The following is a 15,184-nucleotide window of genomic DNA, read 5'->3' as shown; positions in this document are numbered from 1 at the left end:
TTTATCTCTGCCACTACACTTATTGGGTTTTCTGGGCAGTAGTAGCCGAGAAAATTGACAAAATAATTTAATGCTACACCGTAAGTTCTGAAATGAGAAGGATTGTCTTTGCCTTTCAGAGTCCCGCAGCAATGCGGTGACACTTCCAGAACTCTGTTCAATTTTACTTTTTCTGAAAGAAAGCTTTAAAGCAAAACTAAGACAGGCAATTCTGCCAATTTAATTGAATAGCTTCAGGTCTTGTCTACATGCTTAGGCATATTTTCTTACTAATCCTTCGTAAGGTCCTCAAATGTATCTGCATATAAATGAGAAATTGTGTGTATTGTGTATACGTGTGTGTGTATATGCGTATGTCTACATATAGTTCTTAAAACCCCAAAAATTCTTTTTGTTTTTCTTATAAACTGAAGAATTGCTTCCTTCTCTCAGTATGTAAGTTCTGTACTTCTGCACAGGAGAGGAAGCTGATAATGAGTTGGTAACATCCTGCGGTTAGGTAGTTCCCCTAAAGGAGAAAGAATTATAATTACCTGTTCTATTTTGCACAGGTGATTTTGAAAAGTGACCAAGCCATGGGCCATTTCAGGAGAGGTAGCGGGAGGTTGGGATGGCATTTGAATAGGCCGAATGCCATCTGCTTCGGCAATTTGTAACATTTTTATCATTGACAGCTATAGAGGAATGAGGCAGTGCATTTTGGTGGAATGGACAGATTTCTGTCCATCTGTGCTTGTATTACAGCATGTCAGTTGTACTTTAGATCTGCATAGCTCTGAGCCAAGATCGGAGCCACAGCAAGGTCAAGAGGTTGGAGAAGACTGTCAGCACATTCTGTCTCTAATGATATGACAACTGCAAATTGGTGCTTCAAGCACAGCCTGGAGGCAGTCATTATGTTGGGCCTTGAAGCTCAGCTTTCTCTAATATCATTTCAAGGGAAAACGCTAACTTCATATGCTTCTGATTAGCCAAGAGTTTAATCTATTGTAATTTAAAGTCAGATTCATTCCTGTGTTTCTTCGAAAGAAAAAAATAATAGTAATAAATCATTGTTATGAGGTCACGTATAGATTTGCATTGTTTTTTTGCCTGAAAAAAACCCAGATGCTGCTTCTTTCCAGTGGCTGAATTAGATAGCTTTGCTATTTTTCAAGCCTTTGTTTCTTCTCTGCATCCACACATCTACTGTCTTTTCCTATCTTCTTTGTTTTCTTTTTAAGTTTACAGAAAGCAACTGGTTTCATATTTTTATGATACTAGCGATTTGACCCTGGCAGGTGACCTCAAAGAAATGCTGGTCTTTCTCTGTTTCACTAGTGCTTATCAGATCGTTGTTGAGGAGCTGCACCCTCACCGAACAAAGCGAGAAACGGGTGCCATGGAGTGCTACCAAATCCCCGTCACCTATCAGACTGCTCTTAGCGGTGGGTCACCATATTACTTCGCTGCTGAGCTGCCCCCAGGAAACCTGCCGGAGCCAGCCCCCTTTACCGTGGGTGACAACAGGACTTACCAGGGTTTCTGGAACCCGCCGCTGGCTCCTCGGAAAGGCTACAACATCTATTTCCAGGCCATGAGCAGTGTTGAGAAGGTAAGTGCCAAACGCACCTTTTTCCTGGAAGGGGTCAAAGACATGCCCATGGTGACAGTTTGGACTGTCAGAGTTGGGCATAGTAGGTGTTGTCAGTGGCACTGCTATAATCCCTTCCGTGCTGTGAGAGCATGGCAATGTGCCATACACATTTCACACCGCCCTTGTAACTGCTACTAGGCGAGAGTTTAATACATCTTGTAGTAATCATCTCAGCGAAGTCATTTCAGTGCTGTGACTCTGCCTTCTCAGTAAATAACATCCACAGCCTTTTCCCCAGTTCTCAGTACTTGCACACCTCAGAAGATTAAGTTACTGCAGGATAAACAGAATGTGGGCTGATCAGGAGACCAATAAAACGTCACAAATTTTTTGAGACTCTCGCACTGAACATCAAATGAAAAGTAAAAATTTGTTTGAGCAAAAGGAACTGCAGACCCACGGTCTGTTTTCAAGAGCCCCTTCTGACAAGGTGTGCTTGAGGCTTCCTCCACCGCTGTGCAGTAGTAAGAGTGTGGCTGTCACTAGTCTTCGTTTCCTCCTTGGTGTTTCTTTTTTAACTCTGTCTCTGAGGGCTGCTGCTGGCTCTGGATGTGCATGGAAGGGGAGAAAGCACCAGGGAGGGAGGTTCCAGGTGGGAAGAGCAAGCATGGCTCTGCAAAGCCCCAGTGCTGTCCCTCTTGAATGGTTTTTCCTCTCATAAACGAAAAATGGGGGAGGGGAAGATGATCAGTGAGGAGGGAAAATACGGTAGGCACAGAAGCTTCAGATATTTATAAATTTGATTTTTTTTTTATTTAGAGTTTAGAAAACTGAAGGAAACTGCTGTAATATGTCCATAAGGGTCTCCATAGGAAGTGTCCAGGCAGGTCAGACCGACAGCCAAATAGCTGCTGAGACCCACCAGAGCCATCAGAAAGGAGCAGAAGCCACGTTTAAGCTCCTATTTGTGTCTCTGTGGTGACCAAACAAATCCTAGCTAACAGGAGGTCTTACGCTGGAGCCTTTTGAAGCAAATCTCACCTTCTGCCTGTGGTTTTGAAAATTGCATATGCATCAAGTCAGAGTGGGAACAAAACAGGAGCTAATGAAACTGTACTGGAGCTGCTTGAGAACTGGACGCTTTTTCTGATGGAAGAGACTGTTCCTTCTCTCTAGTTCTTATTTATAGAGCTGTATGAAGCAAACAAAGCAAAATAAAAGGTAACTGTTAGTCACTCATTCATATTTCCCTCACCTACTACATATATTCCCTTTGCTTTTGTTTGCTTCCAGCTGACTAAATTGTAAGAAAATTTGTTTCATTCCCGAAAAGAAATAAATGGGAGGGAAAAGTAAAACAAAAATATTAAACACAAAAAGAGATCTTTATTTTGGCTTGTACATTTTGGCAGATAAGTAAAACATGAGGGAAGAACACATTTTTTACTTGATTTCAGTTTGTGAGAGAGTTTAAAATGGTTTTCGCTGGTATGATTTAAAACTTTGGATCAGATTTCCGTTCCTAGGAGGACTGGGGAGAGGTCTCGGGGAGATTGCACTGCATTTTGCCAGGATAGAGATCTAGTGGTTGTAAGATAACCTCTGAGCTGTACAATATTTAAACAGGTGCTTTACTGTAAACCAGTGGGATCACCAAAATAGTGAAGGGGAAGTAAAGTATTTTCTGAACTACACTGTAGGGTTGGGATGAGGGTTATCCTGTGATCCTCACAGACATTCTGAACAAAAGTGGACAAGGAAATCCAGTGACTGGGGAGAATGCTAATTAGGTACAATTATGTATGTGGGGCTTTCATTTACATTGGAAAATTGTCTTTATTGTAAGCCTCAAGCCATGGCTTTGCTTATTCTTTACAAGCTGTGTTTACAAAGCAGCATCAACATATTTTACCTATTGGTCAGGAATCTTCAAGAGGAAAGAGATCCCAGGGATTGTATTCGGAGATGGAGTGCTGGGAGGTGCAGGACCAGAGGGAGCATATTTTGTAGAACGAAACTGTCATTATTATATTTTCTAATTACATGCTAATATTGTTTAGAGTGATCTAATACAGCAGCAGCTGCATCCTCTCATGCAACCTTATGCTATTTCAGTATGTTTGCCTTTAAAGTGACTGCACATTGTACAAAGAGGTCAGAAAACCCATTTATGACTGACCCTCGTCTGTTCAAGTTGTCCAAACTGTGCATAACCAAGTCATTTCTCTGTTCATTTGTTTCAATTGCTGATGAAACTTCTGAGGCAAAGGGCAGGGCGGGAAGTAAAATATATAAAAATTGTCTTTGCATGTGCAACTTCTTTTGAAGCACATCACTGTCAAATCACTGTCTTTCCTGGGCAGATTATATAGGTTGTAGATTAACTGTGTCATATGTGAAGAAATACCTGGGCTGCCTCTGTGCTCATTCCGCACTCAGAAGCATGAGGGAGCTCGCTGCCGACATGCTTCAGGTTACTCCACTCAAGACCATCAGGATGCAGATAGGCAAATTAGTTTGGACACAGTGCTGAACAAAAAAGTACCTTCTTTGCTGTGTGATTCTGTTGGAGGTGGACGCTGGCTCAGGATTCCTGTGCCATGAAATAAACAGGAGCACCAGTCCTCCTCTTTTCTTCCACTGCACCCCCTCTCTATTCTTATGGCATAATTTCCACTTGATTTGAATAATCTGACATGTGGCTACATCTGTGCTGTCCTGTACCTTTTCTCCCCCTCGTTGTCATGGATTGTACAGGCCAATATCTAGATTTCATCCAGTTTTTCGTAAAGGCAAATTCACTCAGCCTTGTCTCCTGCTAAGCCCAGAGCCCTGAGCCACCTTGTTGGGTTACTCCAGCTGATCAGCAGATCTAGGATGAATTTATGGAGTGGGGAGGGCGAGAAAAAGCAACCTGATCTGACTGTTACCTTTACTTTTGCATTCTCAACAGGAAACCAAAACACAGTGTGTTCGAATAGCTACAAAAGGTAAGAACTTTGTCCCTCCACGCAAAGTACCTTTTTTAATGGAATGTGGCATTTCTGTTAAATGTTTGAACCAAAGCCAGTACTGTCCCTCTCTTTCGAATCACTTGATTGTCATATAATGTAATGGGCTGTTGCTTCTTTGGTATTGTGATGAGAGAATACTGTTCTAGCAATACTCAGAATTTAGACAAAATAAGCACTCCTTTTTTTTTTCTCCTGCCTCTGGTTTTCAAGATCTGCTTTCAGGCTGCTGGAGCATTGCAGGCAGCAGATAGATGGACTGGAGACTAGAAAGCGCATTTGGTTAAACTGTCTGCTATGCTAGCAATTATTTCCAAGCAGGGGTGGAAATAATTTAAATGAAGGACATGATAGTTAATTTTCCTGAGTAAGAGCTCAGAGTGTTAGCTAGCCATAGGGGAGGGTTGATTTGAGAAAGGCTTGTGTCTTTGTGCAAGTGCAGCCCAGGGCTAAGGCTGGCTGCATAGCTGTGAGAATAAATCATTTTGACCCCACATACAGTAGGTTAATCACATACTGCTCACTCAAAAATGCTGTTTCATCTTCAAATGAGGACTTAGTTGTTCTGCTTATTGTTATCTTTTGCTTTGACTGTATTTACTGTATTTATAGCCATTCATTTTGGTTGCTTGATTGTGTCAACATGGGAGTTGTTTGATAGACTCCAGCAGCATAAACAAGAAAGGAGCTTACAAATGCTGAAAGAGTACTCTGCAGAGCCCCAGCAGTACTTATGTTGTCTCTTTCTAATTGCATAGTGATATTCAGCATAAAAACAACTTTAGATATGAGCAAATGGGCATTTAAAGTGCTGTGGTAGCACATCAGCACCATTTTTTCAATCACTTCTTTCAGTTCAAAACTTGTTCCAATTAAAAACTGATGCCTCTAATCCTCTAATGAGATGGTAGCAACAAAGCGTTTTCTTGAGAAACCAGAAAATAAAGTGTATTCCACAAGTTGTGTTAATATTTTCGTCAAGTGAGGTAAGCTAATAAAAACAGGAAATTAAAACCGTGAGCTAAGTCTTCTGTGAAAAGTACATCAGCACTATCTTTCTTATGTTTACCTGGCAAGATTAAATGTTTGAATTAAAATATATTTGCATAAACAAATATTTATGTACCACAAGCATGTATTGCTAGGATTTGAGTCAAGGGAGAGTCTTGAAAGACTCAGAAATTTTCTGGTTAGTAATAACAAAATGGGGAAGGAGTTCACTTGGCTTATGAGGAAATTATTTTTTACTTAACCATGTTCAGTCCACCGATGTCAAATCAGTGTTCACAGGAGCAATAGTCCTGGTGGTGGCTTGAATGCCTTGCTCTGCCCTAACCGTCCCCTGCCCGCCAAAGGCTGCGGTCTGAAGGAAAGGGAAAATGAGTGGCACGGTTCTTGCCATCCTGCTGTAAATCTTGCCTTTGCCACTCTGGCTAAAAGACACGTTTTCGTGAAGTAGCTGCATTGCCTGACGTGTCAGTATTGTACTCCTTGGATGTGGAACTAAATACCAAAATGTTTTCTCTGACTTCATTTTAATTGATAGACGTGAAATTTGGGGAGAGGCAACATGAGGAGCAAATGCTTTCTTTTGCTCTGAAGGAATGCACTTAACAGGGAATTGTCGCTTCAAAGTCACATACATTCATACCTCTCAAACGAGTTATACTGGTGTTCTAAATTGCCTTTTAAAAGCCAGTACTGATTTTCTTTTCCCCATGTTTTCTTTGTAAAAAAAATGCCAGAATTTGTTGTACTTGAATAAAAGTATACTTAATACATTGGTTTATGTACATGTTCATCTGGTTATGCTGATTTTTTGGTAGTGTGTAAGTTTGCTTTGAATCATTGACCTTGGATATGTCTGGTTACATTTGTAATATATTCATAGGGAAAAGAGAACTGTCTCACCTTACCTAACACACTCCAGTAAAGCTAATGTACACTTTTAAAATCCAGCAAATTGTCTAAACTATGGATTCAGTTATACAAGTAGCATGTAGTTCTCTGTTGTTTCCCATGACTTTTGAAGTAGCCTACAGCTGCCCAAAATGAATTTTGTCTTGAACATGTTAAAAAAGGTGTTAAAAATTATAAAGACCTGGGATGGAAGGCAGGAGGAGAGGAATGATATTAAAGGTGCATGTAAAGGGCAAGACAAAATTTCCCTGGTAGTGAAGTTCAGTATTACCTGCAAAGGTACCTTCTCATTTTTACCTTGTTCAAGGGTCTGGCATTATCCACTGTATATATTCACACGAATAAGATGTAAAAATGGGGAAAAAATGAGAGTAATATCATGGTTTGGTGCTGGAGAAGAAATTATAATCTCGATAATTCAACTTTCTTAAATGTTTTTTTTCCCTGACTTTTTTTTTTTTTCCTCCCCCTTGGGCAGTTTTCTATTAACACAATTTACATGTATTTTAATGCATAAGGGGTTTTGCATGTATCATTCCCCGGGGTTGCCTTCTGCCTTTGAGAACTGATGGAATAGCTTGCTTATTGGTGTCAAACTAATGAAAGTCAGCAAATTTAAATTGAAGCGCTCGTACTTTCTCAGTCCGTATATTCCAGGTGCGATATTCTTGTGTGCTTCTGATAACAAAATGCACTGAAGTGTGAACTCATCTAAAAGATTGTGCCAAATCATGACTGAAGTATGTTGCTGCTTTTGATGTATCTTGAAAAAATGTTTTATGAGTAAGCTGAGAGGCTTACTAGTGTCTGGTGTATTAAAAATACACTGAGTTAATTTTTCATGCAAGAAAATATTGGAACAGCACCAGATTAAAAAGTAGTCTGCTAAGCAGTTCCTGTGCACTTGCAGCTGAAGGATGAATGCCAGAGTGATTCTTTGATGACCAGGCCTGATTTAGAGTAATAATAGGATTACTCCTTTATCTGGACACCTTTTTCCACAAAGCTCGTAAGAATTTAATGACTTTGTAACTTTTGCCCTTCTGGAGATTGGACTGAATTGGCCAAGAGAGTCCCAAGTTATTAGATGTGTCAAGAGGGTATGAAAGTTGCAGATGTGTACACAGGCTGTTCACATAAGCTTTGATTCTTGAGGAAACCAGGTTAAAAATAACTCCTTGTGATGCAGGTGGTGGGTGGGACATACCTAAAGCACCATTTCCATTATAATTATAGCCCAGAAAGTGTATGAGCTGTTAATCAGTTTAGTTCCATGGATACTTATAGCCAATATTGCCTTCCTCTGTCAATCTGAATTCCCTTCCCATTCAGATCCTCTTAATAACCAGTAATCAGCATAATATTTAAAAACCAAAACAAAACCAGTTAACTGTTCTCTACCTCCTTATTTTTCGAATCCAGGTAGTAGTATTACCCAGTCACTAATAATCTGGTTTCCCATACGTAGTAACTGAAGAAGAAAAAAATCTTATTTTCTGAAGTGCAGAAAAAAGTACAGAGCTAGGAAAATGTGCGTTATTTCAACGAAAAAAAAAAAAAAGTGTTACACATGATTTCCAAAAGAAAGTGCTCAAACTCTCTAAAACTAACATGATAAAGCAGAGTTCGAGCAGTTCATAATACACTTATATCACAATGGATATGTGATAACTGAACCTGCCTAACCAAAGTATTGCTAGAGGAGTGAATAAAAGAGGCATAAATTCCCACAGCGTGCACTTCAGAGGAACACATGATGTTGGTGACTGATCAGTCAAATCTTGGAGTTGAGTTTGACTGTATAAAACTCGGGATGGGTTGCCACTTGCACACAACATTAGCATTTCATTTTACATTCTAAAATGTTATCGACTGGTAAGGGAACGAAATCAGATTAACATGGTCAGAGTGATGCTTCAAATTATTTAGCTTGTAAATAGACATTTAAAAGGACAGAAGGGACAGCAGAGATGTTACTAAGCAGAGAGTATATGAAGCTGACATTTCTGACAGTTTTTAGGCTGCCAAGTTTGAGGCTAACACTGATTTTACGTGTATCCTTTTGTTTTGTTTGGCAGACTAGAGAAAAATATCGAAAATTTAATTAGAATAAATCTACTATGACAAGAAATAAAGAAGTGATGGGCCTGGCAGCTCTGTCGCAAAGTAGTTAGAAGGAATAAATGAAGTACAAAGTTCCTAACTCAACATTTTAAAACATGAACTTCATCACCTCCAAAATTATTTTCCCTTGTGGTTTTCATTTGTGTTATTAGTTCAAGCAGTGTAGAACTTCCCTATCTCTATGCACGTTTGGTTCATACAGATGGATGAAAATGCCATTTGAGATGATGCACATCTGCAAGTAATTGTGAAATAGCAGAAAATGACTTTTTAATCTGATTTGACAAATAAAGAGGTCTGGGTGGTAACATTTCAACTGCAAGTGTGCATTTAGTCCACCATCGTTATTGCTCTGAATTCATTCCCACAGCAGTTGGGGATTGATCCAAAGGCCTTTGATGTCAATGGGAGTCCTTCCACTGACATTAATGTGCTTTGGATTAGGTCTTTAGAAGTCATAAATCTGTCTAGACCGTAATTATTCCCTTGAAATTGTTCCTGATGATGTTTCTGCTCTTAGGGAAATTTGTGAAAGTCAAACTGCCTCCTGTAGCAGGATGCTCAGATATGTTTGTTACTGATTAATGCACAAATGAGGGAAGATGTCAGATGCTAAATGTATGTAAAACTAAGCTTATCTCACTGTAGTTTTTATGTTTGGATCAATGCTCCTACAATGACTTATTAGCTATGCCATCATCATAGGCACTGGAGACCTAAGTGGCAATATACATTTAGAGAAGAATGCAGATGTTGCCTTAGTCACATCTTTCTTTTCATTCATTCATAAGAAAAAGCTATAAATATGTTTAAACTTCAGTGGTCTTTTGCATCACGTCTTTTATCTCTCAAAGAGGAGATTTTAACTGACTTGCTGAGTTTTCCAAAGATGGAAACAGAATATTTGCATGGCATATTTTCCTCTTTTGTATGTGAAATTGCAGTAGCTCCCCAAGCAACCACATCTGCCATTTCTGATAAGTGATACCTTTGACTGTAAATAAAAAATTGAATGATCCTTTGATGGTTATAAAAAAAACATTTAAATGAGAAACTCCTTCAGATTCCCAGACAAAAAACCTATAATGTAAGTGTTTTCATATATGGAATAATGGAATTACCAAAATTTGATTTAAGTAAAAAGAAATTTAATGTAACAACAGCACTTATTAAGTGAAGCTACCTAATTGGTATGCATGAGACAAAAATTTTCAGAGAATGGGTTTCCCATTCTTTATTATAAGGCACTGAAGAGAAGTACTCTTTTCTGCTTGTTGTTTGACATCTCTAAGAAATAAAGGTTCCTTCTTACAGTAACAGCAAAAAAGTATGAATTACCTAATGTTTTTTATGCTTATGACATTGCCTGAGCTGAAGCATTTATTTTAACTGTATTTGAGACTAACTATGGTCAGAAGTATTTTCTAGTTCCCAGCCTCTTTTCCAAGTGTTCAGTAATATGGGTTTATTACTATGTTTTGAAAGAGTAGTTGACTGCTTTTGGATGAGTAGATCTAGTAATTACAATTAATAAATCTAATTGCTTTATTATAGAACTTTATTTTTAAATGCACTGCTTAGTGAATAAGTGTATTAATGCAAACATTCTTTTATTAAATTTAGTTTGGTTTTGAAAGCTAGCTTTTTTTAAACGGGTAAGTTTTTTAGAGGTAACACTAGTGATACATTTCAGCATTTTTTAAAAATCAACCATTAGAATGAAGAAATTTTGAGTCCAAATACATAATAAATTTTAACTTGCCTTGATTTTGAAATGTTTGGGATTTCTTTTGGCCTAGATATTTATTAAATTACTTTGTGCAGAAGCTATAAGCAGATTGAAATCTTAGGAAACTTAAAGGTTTCCTGAAGAATAAGAATTTTTGAAGTAAGAATTCAGGTAGAGGATTCTAGTATATATTTAAATATTAGGCAATGAATGTTTATACATCACCTGCTCTAAGTAAAGGATCAGCATCTTAGCATATATGCTTTTTTAGATGCCTGGTTGCTTATGTCTCTTCAACTATTATGAGTATTTCTTCATGAATCAGGTTGCGGGCATTGAATGTTTTGCATCTATTGTTAAAGAATATGGAGACATAAAGCTAGAAATCTACTGTTTTTATAAAACCCATTAGATTTAAAAACAGTAGAAAATCCTTGGTTCCCCTTATAATATGCAATTAAAATGACCGTTTAAAAAGCCTATTTGCTAATACTGCAGTGTTTTGGGGTTTTTTTATTTTATTTTAGCTCCCCTTTGTTTCTGTCCTTTAATAATTTCTTACTTGCCTTATGTCTTTACCTTCTTCGTGCCATTGTAAAATCACAGGTGTTTAAAGAAGGTAAACTCTTCATCACCTGATAGGACTGGGCTCATAAGCCCCTTTTCACACAGACATACTCTGTCCACTCTCATTTCATACTGTGATTAACTGTACCACTGAATAAAATGCCTGGGGTTGAAGGGCACATGAGGTGGAACAGCCAAAGATTGCTGCCTCTGGCAGTCCGTCACAGGCATCTCACATGCACGTTTGGCCCAGGAACAACACGAGTTGGGCTTGTCTGTGCAGCAGCTGAGATTTGGAACAGTCTCATTAAGGGACGGTGCTGTTTCACCTTTTCAAAGAAAGGGGTTTCTAGGAATTAATAATAGTGTTTACATCTAATCAGTAGCCTTCAGCCAGAGTGACACTTTCTCCACATTAGTGGGCACGTCAACACTGACGGTCCAGAGTAGGTTTTGCTGTTCGTATAGTTGACGTGTAAGTTGAGTTCTGTACCCGATAAAGCAACCAGTTGCTGATGCTAGAAATATCCCTACATACATGTATCGTACCACTGTTGTTAGTGCCAGTGCAGAAACTGCAGTTCAAACTAACGAGGTAAAAAATCAGTCGCGCTTGAATCCGGTTCCGTGAAATGGTGCATTAGACTGGGATATTTTAATGTACACACTCTTGTTGGATTTGGAAGTTTGTAGGAAAGTCCCAGATTGTTTTTTGAAGTGGTAATGAAAACTTGAATGGCACTCCAGTAGTGATGGTATGCTCTGAACCCTAGCTGGTCTTCACTGCCCTGTAGTTCTGATGTGCTGTCATTACAGAAGAGACGATGGATGCATTCAATGTTGAAATAGTAGCAGCTTCCTTCCTACGCTACAACTTAACACTGCTGAAGTAAATATCATTTATGTGGCAGATTGATGATATGATCATTAACAATGAAGAGCTGATGTCAGTAGATCACACATAAGCCAACACAGATAGAAAGACCAAATTCTTAGAGAGTATGTGTGGCTGGTGGTCACAGAGCTGGCAGAAAAAGTGCCTGTCAGCAGCTCAGTGCTATCCCTGTTACAAATGACTGATCTCGCCCAGATTCGCCAAAATAAGCTAGCTTAACATAATCAAAATAATTTAAATGTTTCCTAAGTTGGAACAATTGCACAAGCAGTTCTGAAAGCAGGGTAGAAGTGACAGTACATGCTGGAGTAGTGGTGAAAGGCAAGGGGGAGGTAGTCTTCACCAACTTCAAGTGCAGCCGAAAGTCCTCGCAGTCATGTTTAAAACTGCTAGAAGAGATTGAATCTCAAGGTCAAAGCTGCTTCAATCCAACTACTAATACGAGGAAAAAAAAGGTTACATCAGTATGCGATACCTTAGCACAGAGGTGCTAATCTTTGCAATTATCCATCCTCGTGTTAGCAGCTACATAACAGAGAGATATTTTGAATAGAAGACAAAATATTTTTGAGCGATAAAGCTGCTCACTGTGCACCTGGACAGAAAGGAGAAGCAGGACTTTTATCTCAGAAAAGAATGATGCCCAAGGAATACAGAAGAACTTCAGCACCATCTAAATCAGAAATATGCTTATTGATTTTTATGAAAACGGTTTATGGCCCTAAAATCAGCATCACTGTATCTAATCAAACAATTTAACTAAATCAAAAGAAGTTCCACCTCATTGTCATGAACATTGCAAGGGTTTGTTAAACTATTTGCCTGTCATCTCTGACAGAGCGCTAAGTGAAGTTCTACAGCTAGTCATCCAGAAACAAGGAGCAGCATTGCCAAGCATAGTAGCACCTCCTAAACACTGTCAAATGTGTTGCAGAGCAAGTCAGTATGGTTGATTGGCACTGCTGCCAAATTAGTCGAATACAGATTGATGCTTTGTCAGCTGTGTAAGGAGACGATGGCTCTGAAGTTCAGAAGCGCAAACTGCTTTCTGCTCTGATGGGAAGATGTGCGCTAACCACACTATTTCTGGAAAGATCCTGACTGGAAGGGTATGCAGACAGACCTTGCAGGGATGAGGATCTTTCTAGAAATAATACGATTATTGCACATCTGTCTGTCAGAGCAGGAGGCAGTTACAGGCACTGTTTAAGCGGTTTTTGTAGCCAGGTAAATTCAAGGCATAGGAAACAGAATTATGACCCTGTGTGTGGTTTTCAATGCTGTCGACTTTGGAAGTGTGTGGAGGCTTTTGTGCAAATTCAGCAGTCTGGAAAGGACTATGAATATTCGCCATGCTTCAAAGTGACATGGTGATAAAGGTTCTTGATCAGGATGGACTTCCAGAACCCCTTACTGTCAAAAAGGTCACGAAACGGATTGCATCCTTTGCCACTTCTGATTAACATTTGCTTTGTTGAGTCAACAGGAAGGGTAACCACATTCAATACCATATAGATGGCAGAATATTTAACCTGAACATTAAATCAGAGGTCCCATATGTGCTGACTTGTGTTACTTGCTCTTTGCTGATGACTGCATATTGGTTATTCACACATATGTAAGCAGACTACACATTATCGACTGTTTCAGCCCCTCTACCAAGTGGTTTGGCCAGGCCATTAGCATAGAGGAAAAAGAGGTCCTGCTCTAACCTTGCTGTGGCGGAAAATAGCCCAAGGCAGTAGTCCGCGCTGACAATACGCTACTGAAATATGTGAGAACAGCAATGCTACTTCAGCAGCATACTTTTTTCAAAACACCACAGTTAATAGCACAGTCATGCAGGGAATAGTAAAAGCCCATATAGTATTTAGGACGTTAAAGCAGCATGTCTGAAATGAGGGACATCTGGCTTCAAATGAAAGTAAACATCTATTGTGCATTAGCTGTTGCCACTCTTTATATGGCTACAAAACTTGGAGCGTTTATGGTCTCCACATCGAGCATCCAGACCATTTCCGATGCACCGCTTTCATGCCCATCCCGCCATAAAACTGTGGGATGTTACTTTGAGTGCTGCACCCCTAAATTGCTGTCAGATTGTCAACACTGAAGCAAGATTACAAGACGTCCAGTTATGCTAGACCTAGTTCTCATGTTGGACAACAGATTGCTCAAAGCCAGTTTCTCTAGGCAGTTGAAATGCAGAGAAAAGCTCAGAGGTAGCATAGTGAGGTGGTTAATGTGCAAGTTTAAGGCAAATCCTCAGTTATGTGTCATCAGTTTCAGTGTGGGAAATTACAACTGAAGATTTTCTGCTCTGGCAAAGAATAGGTGCTTACACCATCGTAACATGCCAGTAAAATCAGAACGGGACTGTATGATATAAGTGAATATGGTAGCAAAACAGATTATATCTGTACGCTTCACAGTATCATGAAAATGGGCCTCTTTCTGGGACAATAAAACCAAGTCCTTAGGTACTGATGGAAAACAGGCATCATAATCACCCTTTTTCCATGCTTGGTGCTACTGTATTTCTGACTTTGCTGTTTCAAAGACCTACTTGTGGATGATTTAATCATGAAGGGCTTCATGTCTGATATTATTCCAAAATTTAGAAAGGGTGTTGGCTAGTTCTCATTCTGCTTGAAATCACTGAGCCATGATGTTTATACAGGAATTTACGTCCATGTCTTCATCTTTCATAGCACTTCTTTTTGTACACCTAATGGAAAAGGTTACCATTCCTTACCCTGGTGGAAAGGATTTTAAGATACTGGACCGTGCAGCCTGAGCACTCAGAGCTTCATCTGCTCAGTGCAACATCTAGAAGGACCCTCTGTCCTCTGTATCTCAAGTGTGATCAAAGATGACTTATATTCTGTGTAATAAGAGAGTTCATTTTATACTCGCACATTTACAGAAAATTGTGCTACAGATATCAGATAGAAAGGTTGATTTTTCAGATTATTCTGTCTGTTGAGGAATATATGTCGCAAGTCCCCATGAATAGACATCAGATAATTAACCATCAGGGTTAGACTGGATTTTTGATCAGTAACTTGAACTGTGGAGTGTGCCATTGCTGTTACCAGCTACTTACATGTTTTAGCCTAGATCACACCTTGTACTAAGATGGGGAAGGCTGGTGGCTATTTGCAGCAGTCACTATCTATTTGTAAATCTTCCAAGTTCTTATTTGGCTTTTGAAGAAAATTTAGAAACCCTCATTCTACATAAGTTGCTGGCAGTTTAGAGAATGAGAGGTGGAAAACTGAATTTCATTATAAGCTTGTCAAAATATAAAAGCTGGTAACCTATTTGCCTGTGTAAAAAAGATATTGCTTACTCGACATCAG

The 15,184-nt window shown here is 39.2% G+C and overlaps 1 protein-coding gene across 3 annotated transcripts in view; it reads left to right on the top strand.

Moving 5' to 3' along the window:
- The window catches only part of PTPRK (protein tyrosine phosphatase receptor type K), a 322,787-nt gene that overhangs the window by 249,505 nt on the left and 58,098 nt on the right, over window positions 1-15,184 (top strand). For all 3 annotated transcript variants that reach the window (XM_065632502.1, XM_065632504.1, XM_065632501.1), the window contains exons 11-12: window positions 1,321-1,594; window positions 4,530-4,566. In XM_065632502.1, coding sequence (XP_065488574.1) covers window positions 1,321-1,594; window positions 4,530-4,566 — 311 coding nt within the window. The remainder of the gene's footprint in view (window positions 1-1,320; window positions 1,595-4,529; window positions 4,567-15,184) is intronic.

The sequence above is a fragment of the Caloenas nicobarica genome, chromosome 3 (genome assembly GCF_036013445.1).
Source record: "Caloenas nicobarica isolate bCalNic1 chromosome 3, bCalNic1.hap1, whole genome shotgun sequence".
Classification (NCBI taxonomy): Eukaryota; Metazoa; Chordata; class Aves; order Columbiformes; family Columbidae; genus Caloenas; species Caloenas nicobarica.
This window is presented reverse-complemented; position numbering and strand designations above follow the sequence as displayed.